Below are 13,829 nucleotides of genomic sequence, written 5' to 3'. Positions count from 1 at the left end.
CGAAGTGGAGCAATTATATAGGTATCACGTTGCTGAGTACCATCTATAAGATATTCTCCTCTATCTTGCTATGCCGGATAGCCCCGTACGCCCAGAACATCATTGGCTCATACCAAAGAGGCTTCAGTCCCGGCAAATCAGCAACAGATGAGATTTTCTCTCTGCGGCAAGAGATGGAAAAACTGTTGTAATGTGGACATCATCAGAACCATCTTTTCATGCCTATGATAGCATAGCTAGGCTAAAACTTTACACGACCATGAGAGAATTCGGTATACCAACGAAATTGATAAGACTTACTAGGCCGACCCTGACCAATGTGCGAGGCCAGATAAAAGCAGCAGGATCAATCTCGAGACCATTAAACATCAACAACGGTTTAAGACAATGGGACGCCCTATCATGCGTCCTCTTTAACCTGGCCCTGGAAAAAGTGATCTGTGATGCTGAGGTAAATGCGAGGGGTACGATTTTCTTTAAATCCACCCAACTATTGGCCTATGCTGACGATAGCGACATTATGGAAAGAACGGCCCGAAACATACAAACTGCCTTCATCGAGCAGGAGGGCGAGATCTTGGGCTGTAAATCAATGAAGGCAAGACAAAATCTATCGTGGCAACGTCAGCACCAACAACCAACCTACCAACAACATCAAATCGCACTGCTCAAACGGGAAGAATAAAGATAGGATACTACAACTTTGAAACCGTTGATAATTTCTCCTATCTAGGGTCGAAAATCACAACCGATAACAGCTATTCGCGCAAGGTTGTTGGCTGCCAACAGAGCCTATTTCAGCTTACAAAAACTGTTCCGCTCGAAACGTCCCACCATAGGGTCAAAGCTCTTACTGTACAAGACAATGATTTTGCCAGTCCTCATGTATTCCTCGGAAACTTGGGTTCTTAGCAAGAAAAATTGCGAACCCTTAGCCGCGTTCGAGAGAAGAATCATCCGAAGAATTTTTGGCCCCTTACATGAGAATGGACGACTCCGTAGCCTACACAATTACGAAATCTATGAGCGATACCATGACCGTCCGGTTGTGAATAAAATCCGGCTCAATAGGTTACGGTGGGCGGGTCACGTAATCCGTATGGACGAGGATGATTCAGCCCGGAAAGTCTATAAGGGTAATATCTATGGTAGAAAAAGAAGACGAGGCCTAAAATGGAGCGATAGCGTAGGCTAGGACGCCAGACAGCTTTTAGGGATATCGAATTGGTGGACCTCGGCGTAAAACCGGGTTGTATAAATTTGAAGTGAGATAGGAAACTACCCCACTGTAAAATCTGAAAAAAAAAACGAAACCCTATGTAAAAAATAAGCGCCAAATGGGCTCTCATAAATAAAGTTAATAAGTTATTATTTTTTCGCAATTTACACGAAAATCGAAGTCTCTAACTGTTTATTATTGATGGCTCCTAAGCCTAAAGGTCCTGAATATTGCTTGCTTTTTTAAAAACTAGAAACTGAACATGGAATGCCATGTCTAAATCAAGTAACTTGGAAATTATGAAAATTCAGCTTTGTAGACATTTAAAAATAATTTATTTAAATATCGGGCTACAATTTACAGTTCTTATTACTTTTGTTAGTCAGCATTTTTGTTTGTTGTTTTTTGCTTTTGCGTTGGTGTGTTTGTATTCATACAAATATCTTTTCTTTTATATTAAACTGAACAATTAAAAACAATGGCGTGGAGGATTTTAGGGTACACAGTATCATAAACTTAACGGCACACACATTTCATAACTTTTAGGAATCTTGAATTTGCATTTCCAACTCAATATCTGATAAATTAATTTCACGCAATGAGTTAATAAACATATAACGAGAAAATATAATATATAATCTTCGGAACCATCTCATTTGTGAAACATGTTGCTGCATGGCAGCACGAACAACTTTAGCCTCCTTTAAGCTAATTATGCACCTGAAAAGAAGGCAGTTTTTAGGAAGTTGATCCAAGAAAAATGGTAAGAAGTTGTATGTTTAGGGCTTACCAATTGGTAGACATCATAAATGTACAAACTAGATCAAACAATGAGATGTACTTCCGAATAATGTTGATTGTATCCAGAGTGTAGATCTTGCAACCTAGGATTCAAATTCAGATCATCAATCTGCACATGTGTACTAAAAAAACTCTAACTTACCTTTTGGCATTAGACCAGCTAGGCATAGAGATGCAGTGGCATAATATACAGCACAATGATTCGGATGTTGACTAACTCCATCTCGATCAAATGTAATTACAGCCTGAATATCAAGTGACTCAACTGCTTTAGAAATTATTTTAGCTATTGTTTCCACTTTCCATTCGACGTTCGGGTCGTCAGGTAGGTGAGTTGCATTGACTAGGGTAATGTTTGATTGCGGTATGCCGAGGGTACTGCATGATTTCCATAGTTCATCTCGGCGTAGTTTTCCTTGTTTTTCGTAGTTGCCTGTTCAAAAGTAGACGAACAGTTTATATAGTTTATTTGGTAATATAGCTACAAAATAAAATAGGTTGAGTTGAAGCGATAGAGAGACATTTACTGAGGAGGTGATTCGTCGTGGAATTTCCTTCTCAACTGAGGTAATTAGGTCTCAAGTATTCCGGCTCCACGTGCATGGCCGAGATGGCATAACATTTTTTTCTACTCCATTTCTGATTTGGCGGGCGCAGTGTTTTTGTAAAGTTGTGCAATATTCTTTTTTTAAGGTTTTATGTAAAACAAAACCTTATTAAAATCGATTCACTGTCTGTCTGTCATAAGCACTTTTCTCCAAAACGGCTAAACCGATCCGGACTAAGTTTGTTGGAAATATGGGAACTATGAAATCCCACACATACAGTGAGTGACATATATTTACGTGCAGTTTAAAAGGGGGCTCCCCATACATGTAAACGGGGATGTAAAATTTTTTTTCATCGAATATAGTCAATTTACCTTAGCATTCATTGCTCATATCAGTTTTTGCTTCAACTAGTAGGGCTTTAACCTGTCGCCATGCAACTAACTTACACTTATTACTAATTAAGTTCTGAATCTACTTCAAAATGAAAGTTTCTATATCCCTACATATACCCTCACTTCTTCTCTAAGATATCCGTTTTCTTTTGAAAAGATTTACACGTACTTACACTTCGTCTACACAGGAATTATAGGTAAATTAAGCAATCTGACTGGATTTAATCTGTACTAGCTGAAGTGTTATATTTACTACAAAAAGATGAATGCAAACAAAAAAAGAATTTGTTTTCCAGTTGAATATATGGGTCAGTAGTATTCGCTTCTCCATCACTTTGCATATTTCAAGTAGGGACACTTGAGTTATAAACTGCCGTAAATTTTAAATACATACTTGAGTTCGACGTGGGAAGTGGATTATTACTCTACGACAGATACTGCAAAAGCGGACCATTCATCGTTATTTATGGGCCAAACATATTTTGAGAGCGTAATTTGGCATTCATTTATTAGTTTTCAATATTTACTACAGATGAATTGGAGATTTTTGCGTGAGTTTTTGTGAGATTTCGAAATTTCATCAATTTCAATCCAAACTTATCTGATCGAATTAAGAACAAAATATAAAGTTATTTTAAAATAGCATAAGTATAATATAAACCGCAGAGTATCTAATGGGCAGTACCCACATTAAATGGACTGGACTTACGAATAATTGGAAAAAATTATCCGTATACATTATAGGCCCTCAACATCAAGCAGCATCTGTGGTTTAGTGCCCATGATGTGTACGGATCAAGAAGACTATACACAGGGGGAACAACTTCAGTGGCAAAGGGGCTTTTTCTTTTACACAAAACCTGATCAAAATCGATTTACTGTCTGTCTGTCTGTCACAAGCACTTTTCTCCAAAACGGCTAAAACGATCCGAACGAAATTTGATGGACAGATGGGAACTATGACAGCGAGCGACATCAATTTAGGTAGAGTTTAAAGGGGAGCTCCCCATACATGCAAAGGGGTGATTTAAATGTTTCTTTCACCGAATATAGTTGTGTGGAGTGTCAAGTCAAAGGTTTCAATTAGTACTTTCCGAAACTGATATTAGTTTTGACGTGACTTGCAAAGTGTGTGAGTAAGGAGTCAAAATGTACACACCTAAAATGAGACGGGACTCATTTTTGGAAACTACTCAACCCAAAAATCCGAAAAAAATCAGAGTGGCGCGCTTAGATGAAATCTGGGCCTCAAAATATGTCCCATTCCCATTCCATTGCTTAAATAAATTTACTAATAGTACTTTACCAACATTTAGAAATTGATTGGAAAATCCCCCTTAAGTTCATCCTAGGAGTACTAAATTGCACCGGCATAGAGGACAGTATCGTGAATACGCATGTAAAGTTTCATGAAAATTTGGCTATTAGTGTCAAAGTTGGATTCAGTTCAAATTTATTAATTTTATGCGAAATCACTGCTTCTTAAGCCATGAAATAACATGTTGACGTCATAACCAACGAGAGTAACTGACATTCGAGTGAAATGCTAAAATTCGATTTCTGAAGAATTAACTTCTCCCCAGGCCTTTTTAAGGTTTTGTGTAAACAAAGCCGTATTAAAATTGGTTTACTGTCTGTCTGTCACACACATGTCGGAGACGATTATAGCGATTGACATCAAATTTGGTGGAAAGGTGGGAATTGTGAACGCTCACTCATACATAGTTACATCCTTTTACGTCGAATTTAAGGAGAGGTTCCCATAAATTGTGTGGGTGTAAATTTTTTTTTCACCCAATATAGTCATGTGGGAGATCAAATGAGAGGTCTCGATTAGTACTTTCCAAAGCCGTACGTAGTTTTGACATTTATTGGTAAGGTGAAGAGTGAGAGGGGTTGGAAGTTCCGGACCCATTCCTAGAAACTAGCCAACTCGACCACTTTAATGAAGACTTGCGGCCGGAACTTCATCGTCAATTTCGCCATTTTTTTTAAGTTCTGCCTGTTTGATTGACTTTCCAATTCGGATGATCATTGGCCACACCGCAACTTGACAAGCCATTACACGATATTTGGCATGTAGTTAACCTTTTTATTTGCCAACATCCAACTTCAGCAACGATTTGCAAGTGTTATTGCATGAACATTTCTGCTGGTAAATTGGCGTTAGGAAAGGCCATGTTATTTAAGTAGTATACTGTTCCCAATGCGGAGGGCTTGAGGCAACGTACTTTGTCCCATCCTCAGTAAAAGCATAATAGAAACACATCCGGCATGGGGAGTGAAATCTACATTCATATGTCAAAAGCCGTCACGAACACACACACGATATCGAACACTTTTGTTGCGTTAACGACAAGAACGGCACTTTGCTTAACGACCGCCGACCCGCGATGGATAGATAGCGAGAATATTTCGAGCAGACTTCAACGTAAGAATTTGTTCATCTTCCACAAACACTGTCGACATTTAGAGTTATTCCACCTATAAGCGCCACTGAAATCAAGAAAGCAATAAAATGAATGAAATCGGAGAAAGCAGCAGGGCTTGACGACGTCTCTGGAAAGAGAAGAGTTCTTCAATCGGGTTATTCAGGAAGATAGAACACTATCTGACTGACAAGAAAGCACCATTGTTATAATATGGAAAAAGAAAGGTACTCCAGCAGAGTGTTCAAATTACGGTCGGATCCGGTCGTTGTCCCATACCATGAAGATCTTTGACGGCATTCTTGAGAACAGTATTCGCTCTGTCAAGAACTGCGGAACCGCTGATGCAATATACACTACGCTGTTACTCATGGAGAATCATTGTGAGAAGCATCACCTTCTTTACATTGGATTCTTGGATCTAGAGAAGGCATTTGATCGTGTGCCACACGGACTCATCTGATATGCTTTACGATAACACCTAGTGCCAGAAGATCTTGTACGCTGTGTTAAATTGGTCTATCACGATCCAAAAAGTAAAGTTCGAAGTGTGGCGGGCATATCAAACCGTTTCGTGTTTTTATCGGTGTTCATCAAGGAAGTGCCCTCTCACCATTCCTCTTTGTTCTTGTTATGGAAACTGTCACACGGGACATCCAACGTTCAAAGCCCTATATACTGCTTTATGTAGATGATATTTTCCTAGCGTCTAATAGCAAAAATGGTCTCGAGCAACTTGTTCAAAAATTGAATGATCACTTCATGCAACATGGTCTCAAATTATGTAAATCTGAATAAAACTGAATTTTTGTCAACCGAACTGAGCGATTAAAATATCTTAGGTCAATGTTATCCGCAAAATGTAGAACTACATTATGATATTGCTACACGCATTAGCGCAACTTAGATGAAGTGACGTTCCACAACTGGCGTTCTACGTGATCGACGTATCAACGAACGAGTCAAAGCTAAAATTTATCGAAATATCGTCTGCCTTGCCTCTCTCTATGGTTCTGAGTGTTGGCCGACTATAAAAGACAATGAACGGTAGGTGCGATAATGGAGACGAAGATGGTGCGTTGGACTAGTGGCGTGACACGCCTTGATTACATTCGAAATGAGGATATCCGCGATCGATATGGAGCCGGCTGAAGCAACGTTAGCTTGACACGCTGTGTGGTGATTTGTGAGTCTCGCGGCTATATCCAGATCAGATAAAATTTATTTATTTGATAAAATAAAATGCGCAACCGATCACGATGAGCCGACCCCGCATGTGACGAGAGCCAAAGAAGACCTAAACGCTAGACTGATTCATTACCATGTTAAAAAGTCTAATCAGTTTCGCTGGAAATTAAAATTCAGACAATATTTCCTACAGCTATGATGAAGCTTGGTCGCCATCCGTACACTTCCTGTTTTTAAGAGCTCTAAACTATTCCGTTTTCATCCGACTTTCTTCGAATGAAGATGGTGGCACCGCCGCCTTCCAAGCCGTATGCTCCTTCGTTGCATGGAAAGAAAATCCATGTGCCTCTCAATGTTATCCTGCAATTTTCGTCATTTTCATACTTTTGTTTCTTTTTTCTATTATTACACTGAAAGCATACATTCCGTCCTACCAAATAGTTCCTCACTCAAGCAGTAAGAATGTTCTGATTGTCTGTAAAGGTCAATAGCACGAAGTCGGTGACCTGGCAGAACCTGGATAGGACTGGTTTTTATAAATCATTTGTTGAACTACTACTATTTTTGCTGATATAGAAAGATATAATTACTTACAGTGAGTAAAAATGATCCTTTTCACCCTAAAACTTTCAGACCAATTTGCTTAACATTGTTCGTATTCATAACGATGGAGAAGGTCATAGACAACTATGTTAGATCTACCGTTCTAATATGTTATCTACTACATCAGTGTTAATACGCTTACCGGGCAAGACGGTCAATCGAAACTGCCCTGTTTCAGCTGACATATGTATTACGGGGTGCCATGGAAACAAAAAAAGTAGCACTGGGTGCATTTTTGGACATCGAAGGAGCGTTCAACAACACGTCACACACAGAGATACAAGACGGCATGACCCTCAAGGCTATTCTGGAAGAAAATTACAATTCTGACAAAGCATTTAGGTCTAACCACGAAAACTCCAAACTGTTATGGGGTTGCCTTTGGTTCCAGGCAATGAGGCAGTAAACAAAATGACCAGGAAGGGAACAGAGACGCCTCTACACGGACCAGAGCCTCTCTAAGGAATCCAGATTATAGTGGAAATACTCACTGGTTACCGCCAAATAAATTATTACCTGCGGAGCTAGGAATATCTACGGACACTGTCTGCAGGTTCTGTATGGAGTGTGACGAAACCTCCATACACGTTCTGGGACAGTATCCGGCACGAAAAGTAGGTCAAGGCACCTGGGAGAAATACTTAATACCAGATGCGCAATTCAAATACTTCGAAGTAGGAAATATATTAAAATTCCTGACGGTTATAGGCGTGCCTGACATAGTTAATAGATGCACTATATATAATTATTTATAAAATACAAACAATATGTTTCTGGATATGACATAACATAAATGCGGGCATTATTCACGCTCAATTGTACAAGCGAACGAGAAAAGGTCTACACTAGGTACACACGATATTTGTTGAATATGTTATCAGTACATTTATATTTTGGAATATTAATTGAAGGCAATTACTGCCATAATTGTTTTATCGCACCTATATTTGTCAAAGACATCTTTCTGGAGACAAATACTCTATTGAAAATATCGCAATGAAGTAGTGAATTGGAAACTTTATGTTGCAACGAGACAAAAGTTGCAGGTGTTCAAATTTAATTTTTCGAAGATAAGATTCGTGTGTTTGATCTGTTATCAATATTTACGATAAATACTGAGTCACTGTTAAAAATATTTATAAATATCTTAAAATGGGAATCTTTTGGAGTAACGAATATAAAACTGCAGAAATAATGGGTATGTATTGATACATCCATGACCATGTATGTGCTATTCGAGGGGAAATTTTAAATAAAATTTACGGATTTCGGGCTAGAAATCTGTATTGAATATTAACCAGAACAGCCACCATCATAGAGCTGATATTAGAGGCAAACGACCAATTGTAAATTGAAGTAAATTGAATTGTTCAAAGAGCAATTCGAGAGCAGAAGTAAAATCAAGGGGTATAAACCTATTCAGTGCAAATGCAATGTGGTTTTGTGTGATACAAAATCTTAAAATCGATCAATATCATGTGGAAACAACTCGGAAACATATTGTTACGAAATTTGGCGAGAATATGAGGTTTGTGAATCCCTTTACATGTGTTAGTGGCCTCGTTTTCTGCTGAGTTTAAGGAGAGCTCCCCATACATGCGGAAGGGGACTGTAGTTTTTTTTCACTAAATATGGCCGCGTGGGGTATCAAATGAAAGGGCGCAATTAGGAGGAATAGGAACTGGTCTTGTTCTCAGAACCTATCCAACCGAAAGGTCTGAAAAAAATTGCAATGATACATCTATGTTATACGAAATCTAGGCCTTAAAATACATCCCATTCCAATATATGCTCAAAACTTAATAGTGGCATATTACCATATTTTAGAAATTTACCCGGGAACCCCCCTAAGTTCATCCTAGAAGTAGGCGCCAGTATAAGTGATAAGATAGGACACCATTCTGAAAAGTTCAAAGTAACAAGAAAGTTGTAGATGGTGAAAACTTGCTATTTCCCGTGAATTTATGCCAAGTGAGCTCATATGAGCGGCGGGGAACATCTTAGTTTTCCTTTTTTAGTTTTTCTTTGTACATTTGTATATGCCAATGAAGTTTGGGGGTAGTATCCAGTTCAGATGTCACATACATACAATTAGTACAAGCGGTTTTAATTTACGTAAATATAAATGTAAATAAGCTTAGGAATGTACTCAATAGGTTGCGATGGGCGGGTCACCCAATGCGTATGGATGAGGATGACCTAGCCCGGAAAGTCTATAAAGGCAATATCTATAGTAGAAAAAGAAGACGAGGCAGACCCTGCCTGTGATGGAGCGATAGCATAGGCCAGGACGCCAGACAGCTTTTAGGGATATCGAACTGGTGAACCTTGGCGCAAAACCGGAATGTCTGGAGTTTCTTATTAAGGCAGGCCTAGACCGCCGGTTGTTATACCGTTGATGATAATTAACATACGATAAATACAGTGACCTTTCTGTTTTGACACCTTTCTTTTCGGGGACGTTGTGCTTGCCATATATTACTATATAGCTCGTCAACATTACTGCGAAACGTAAGGTAAATTGAAGGATTTACCTTTCACGTAACAATTTTCCTCTTTTCTGTTAACAAACACTAAACCGAATCTAAGTATAATTTTGCGGTGTTTCTAGCTATTAAATAATTTGAAATAATTAAGACTTGCTTTTTTCTATTCGCTAGTGATATTTATTAATCTTGCGAAAACCGATATTTCGGGAATCACTTGTTTCCTTCATCAGTACTAATAAGTCTCTCTTGGACATATCATTTGTATTTTTTTGTATTGGTAGCTATGGGAATCAACGAGAGAGGTGAGTCGTTCTCTGATTTTATTATTACTTCAAACCTATCGGTGTGTAACAGGGGCAGCTTCCATTTCCCCAGCTCGGAGAACTATGACGGTTTGGAGAAGTTTCTTGATTCTTAGGGTGAAGAACTGGAGTGTCTGACTACAGATCCTTCTCACATCACAGTTGGATACTTTTCAGTCTAGATCTCGCCGCAGGGGTCTCCAAGCCCTTCAGAGGCCCCAGGAGGATCGACTGGAGTAAGTTTGGTGAGATTGGCACAACACACGAACTGGAGTCAAAGTTCGGGGCTTTGGAAAAGGCATTCGATACCACCCTTCAAGTTTTGTGCCCTGCTGAGTACAGCAAGAAGACACTGCCACTTTGGTGGAATGAAGATGTCTCCAGCTTCAGGGAGCTGATCAGGGAAATTTTTAACATCTGCAACAGGCATAAATATTGGCAGACATACAAGGACTGCCTGAAGAAGTACAAGTTGGCCATCAAGAAATCTTCTGGCGAAACTTTGGAACTGCTGGTTCAAACGCACTTTCCCGCCAGCGAGGAAGACTGTCAGTCAGAGCTTTACTTGTAGGGTTTGCGACCACCCCAACCGTACGAGGCCATTAAATCGGTAATTACCGATAAGGTCGGCTGGGCTATAAACAGTTTCTCCGCAAATAAATCTCCGTGCCCAGATGACAAAATGCCAGTCATGCTACAGAAGCAGCAGGAAAGGGTTGTGTCGTGGCTTGTTGAGATTTGCCGGAGCTGTATCTCTTTAGAGTACGTACCACAGTCCTGGAGACGCGCACGAGTGGATTTCATACCGAAAGCGGGTAGGCGCGGCCATGAGTCCGCGAAGGACTTTCGACTAATCAGCGTCACCTCTTTCGTACTGTAGACCCCAGAGCGCGTTCTGGACATGCACTTAAGCGCGATTATGGAGAGATTGCCAATCCAATGCGTAAGACAATCAAATACTGGTCAAGGCTTCCTCGATGGCGTTGGTATTAACGTTATTGAATGCTCCCTCTATATCCGAGAAGGCAGCTAGAGTATACTCCTTGTACGCAGTAACTGCTTAACCGTGCCAATTAAATCGTGGATTTGCCTTTGAGGTAGGCATGCTGGGACTTTAGATTGTCTTACGCATTGGATTATAGGCATGCTAAGTACCAGGATAATTCAGTCGGATCTGGAATGCAACTACTAGACCAAATCTGTGAACAGAAGCACGCCCCAGGGGCCTGGTTAATAGCGATGGACGAAATTTTACGAATATTGGATAGCAGCGGGGTGAAGGTAGTGACGTATGCCGACGACTTGGTGATAATAGTGTCAGGGATGTTTCCGTCTATTATGAGCGACATCATGGAAGGAGCCTTGCGAAAGATGCGGCTGTGGGCTGCAAGATGCGAGCTCGGCATAAACCCAATCACAACGGAACTGATTCTATTCACCACCAAGACGAGGGTACCTGAATTCCACTTACCTCGGCTGAACGAACAAATATTGGTTCTTCCCTCCAATGTAAAGAATCTGGGTGTAATCCTGGATCTAAAACTAAATTGGAGATTGAACATAGAATTGAGGGTTGTATAGCCTTCTATGGCTGCAAGAGAACCTCTCCGGCCGAGAATGTTCTCTATATATTTACGGTCGTGTTGCGTCCAGTCCTAACCTACGATTGTATTGTATGGTGACAGGCTTTGAGCAAAATATACAATAGAACGTAGCTTAATAGGATTCAAAGAACCGCGTGTGCAGATGCTACTGGGGCTCTACAGTTCTGCCCGGCAGATGCTCTCAATGTACTCCTGCATCTCCTCCCCCTAGACCTCTAAATTTAATACGTTGTAGCGTGCAGTGCCGTCAGACTACGTGAGTCCGGATGCTGTACAGCCACAGTAACATTCTAGACGAAATACCTCGGGAAATGTGGGCATTCCCCACGGACTATGCAACACGCAAGCTCAAGTTCACGATAAACGATGTTGTGGACTTTCTAACCAGAGCAGAGTGGAAGATTGGCGGCGTGTTGCAAGGTTATGACACGGTATTTTTCACCGATGGATCAAAGATGGTCTGTGAATTCGTTCCGGGGGATTTCTTAAATACACAGGGTGTATCCGGGTCGTATGAACTCCCAGACTTCGCCAGGGTATTTGAAGCGGAATTACTGGAAGTCTGTCGATGGCTGGAGCATGGAGCGTAACATAGCTATCCTGACCGACGGCCAAGCGGCCATTAAGGGCTTGTACTCAGCGACATCCTCCAGGCTGATGGGGCAGTGGAGAAACACGTTGGACAGTCTGGGCAGCACGATCAAAGTCCCTCTCCTCTGGGTTTCCGGGCACAGGAACATACAGGGGAATGAGCAGACTAATGGATTTCCCAGGCGGGGTTCCACCTTTGGCAACCCTTCGGCGGGAATCTACTCGCACTACTTAGTAGCCGGGGACCTTACATGGTGAAGGCTTACCACCTGTGTTAAGTCAAGGCCCGATCATAAGAGATCCTGTGCCAGACGCGTGCAAATGCATTCAAGATTACGACGGTCTGCGTAGGGCACTGACCCATAGGATACCATGCCGACAGGCTTGGTATACCCTTCAATTCGCATTGCTGAAGCTGCGGAGAAGGGGAGAAAACTGTCAGGCACTTTCTCTGCGATTGCCCAACTCTAGCTAGAGTCAACTAAGACAGAAGGTAAACCATTTTTTGCGGACCTCAGAGAGACTCCGCAGTCTCCTTTGCAGGGGTGTGGAAGTTAATGAGGCTTATATTTCTAAATTTAACTGTTTTCACGTATATAAGACGTGATGTCACACGACGGTGGCGGTGGTTTTAGTGGGCGAAAACCCCACACTCCCAGGGCTCGTAAATCTTGGGGTTAGTCTTTTAAAAGTCTAGACCTCTTCCGTGCTACACAACAAATGGATGCCGGGCAACAAGGCAAAGAATTCACAAAACAGGCTGTTCTGTATAAAAAACAAGTAGCTCAAGAAAAGGTCAATCATTCTATGCCCAACCATTCAATGTTCCCAGCAGTTAGAACTGGCGATTCACTACAAAAAACTTACCTTTCGACAGACACAGAATGTTGACTTGGCAGTCTTCCCGCTTCGTTAGACTCCTTATAGTCGGTCCAAAGAACATGCACTCGTCATCTGGATGCGAAATGACAAATAGCACCCTCCGGTAATCTGGGAAGCGCACATCGCTCAGCAGTCGAATGGGGAATCTCTTGCTGCGCGAGAAAATCAACTTATAACTAAGCAGGCATACTAGCAAGTACACCACGAACACAATAATAATATGCTCCAGGGCTTCTGTTGAGCTTGCTACCAGAAACGAATATGCTGAACGTATGTAGAAGGTCCCGTCGCCACCGCCCGTCATCCAAGCGGGAAATTTCATTTCACATTGGTCAGCCCCGAATTGAAGTTCACGAACCCGTCGTGAGTTTCAGCGTTATGACGTTACTTTAGGGAGTCGGTGGTGTCGGAAAGTTTTTTCACTTTTGCTTACACTGTTCACTTCCGCCTCGCGTTATCCCCGCAGCTTTCGAGGCTTCATTGGGGTATTGGATGTAACCTGGAAGAGAATTTATGTGTCAGTTCCCGCGAGAATTCTGGGCTTTAAACTGCTTTGATGCGGACTTTTGCTCATTGTCAGCATGGCACAAAGTGAGCCGATACTGGTTTCACTCACCAAAGTCATTCAGTTCACCTTAAAATAAGGAATTTTGCAACTAAAGGACTATCTACATGCATTGGACCGACGATAAAAATGAAAATAAAATGAAAAATTCTGATTGGATTCCGCGCTGACAGCAGTTGTCATTGTAAATCTAATGCGTTCAATGGATGCAAA

General features: G+C 41.1%; 1 protein-coding gene across 1 annotated transcript; it reads right to left on the bottom strand.

Moving 5' to 3' along the window:
- Positions 1-1,552: 1,552 nt before the first annotated feature.
- Positions 1,553-13,798, bottom strand: LOC119660237 (N-acetylglucosaminyl-phosphatidylinositol de-N-acetylase). The gene is made up of 5 exons (XM_038068687.1): positions 13,668-13,798; positions 13,037-13,550; positions 2,163-2,453; positions 2,010-2,103; positions 1,553-1,939 (listed from the first exon to the last, which is right to left on the bottom strand). Exons 2-5 carry the CDS (start codon positions 13,371-13,373, stop codon positions 1,762-1,764), a joined length of 900 nt encoding a protein of 299 aa, XP_037924615.1. The 5' UTR covers positions 13,374-13,550; positions 13,668-13,798; the 3' UTR covers positions 1,553-1,761.
- Positions 13,799-13,829: the final 31 nt, after the last annotated feature.

This window comes from Hermetia illucens, chromosome 6, assembly GCF_905115235.1.
Source record: "Hermetia illucens chromosome 6, iHerIll2.2.curated.20191125, whole genome shotgun sequence".
NCBI lineage: Eukaryota > Metazoa > Arthropoda > Insecta > Diptera > Stratiomyidae > Hermetia > Hermetia illucens.
The sequence above is the reverse complement of the archived record's forward strand: the minus strand, read 5'-3'. Positions and strand labels throughout refer to the sequence as shown.

Coding starts and splice junctions, on each gene's coding strand:
- LOC119660237 (XM_038068687.1), bottom strand. CDS start 13,373: ATGAAATTTCCCGCTTGGATGACGGGCGGTGGCGACGGGACCTTCTAC. Junction 2,454..13,036: donor CATTCTGTGTCTGTCGAAAG/GTAAGTTTTTTG, acceptor ACTTTTGAACAG/GCAACTACGAAAAACAAGGA. Junction 1,940..2,009: donor TTTATGATGTCTACCAATTG/GTAAGCCCTAAA, acceptor CCTTCTTTTCAG/GTGCATAATTAGCTTAAAGG.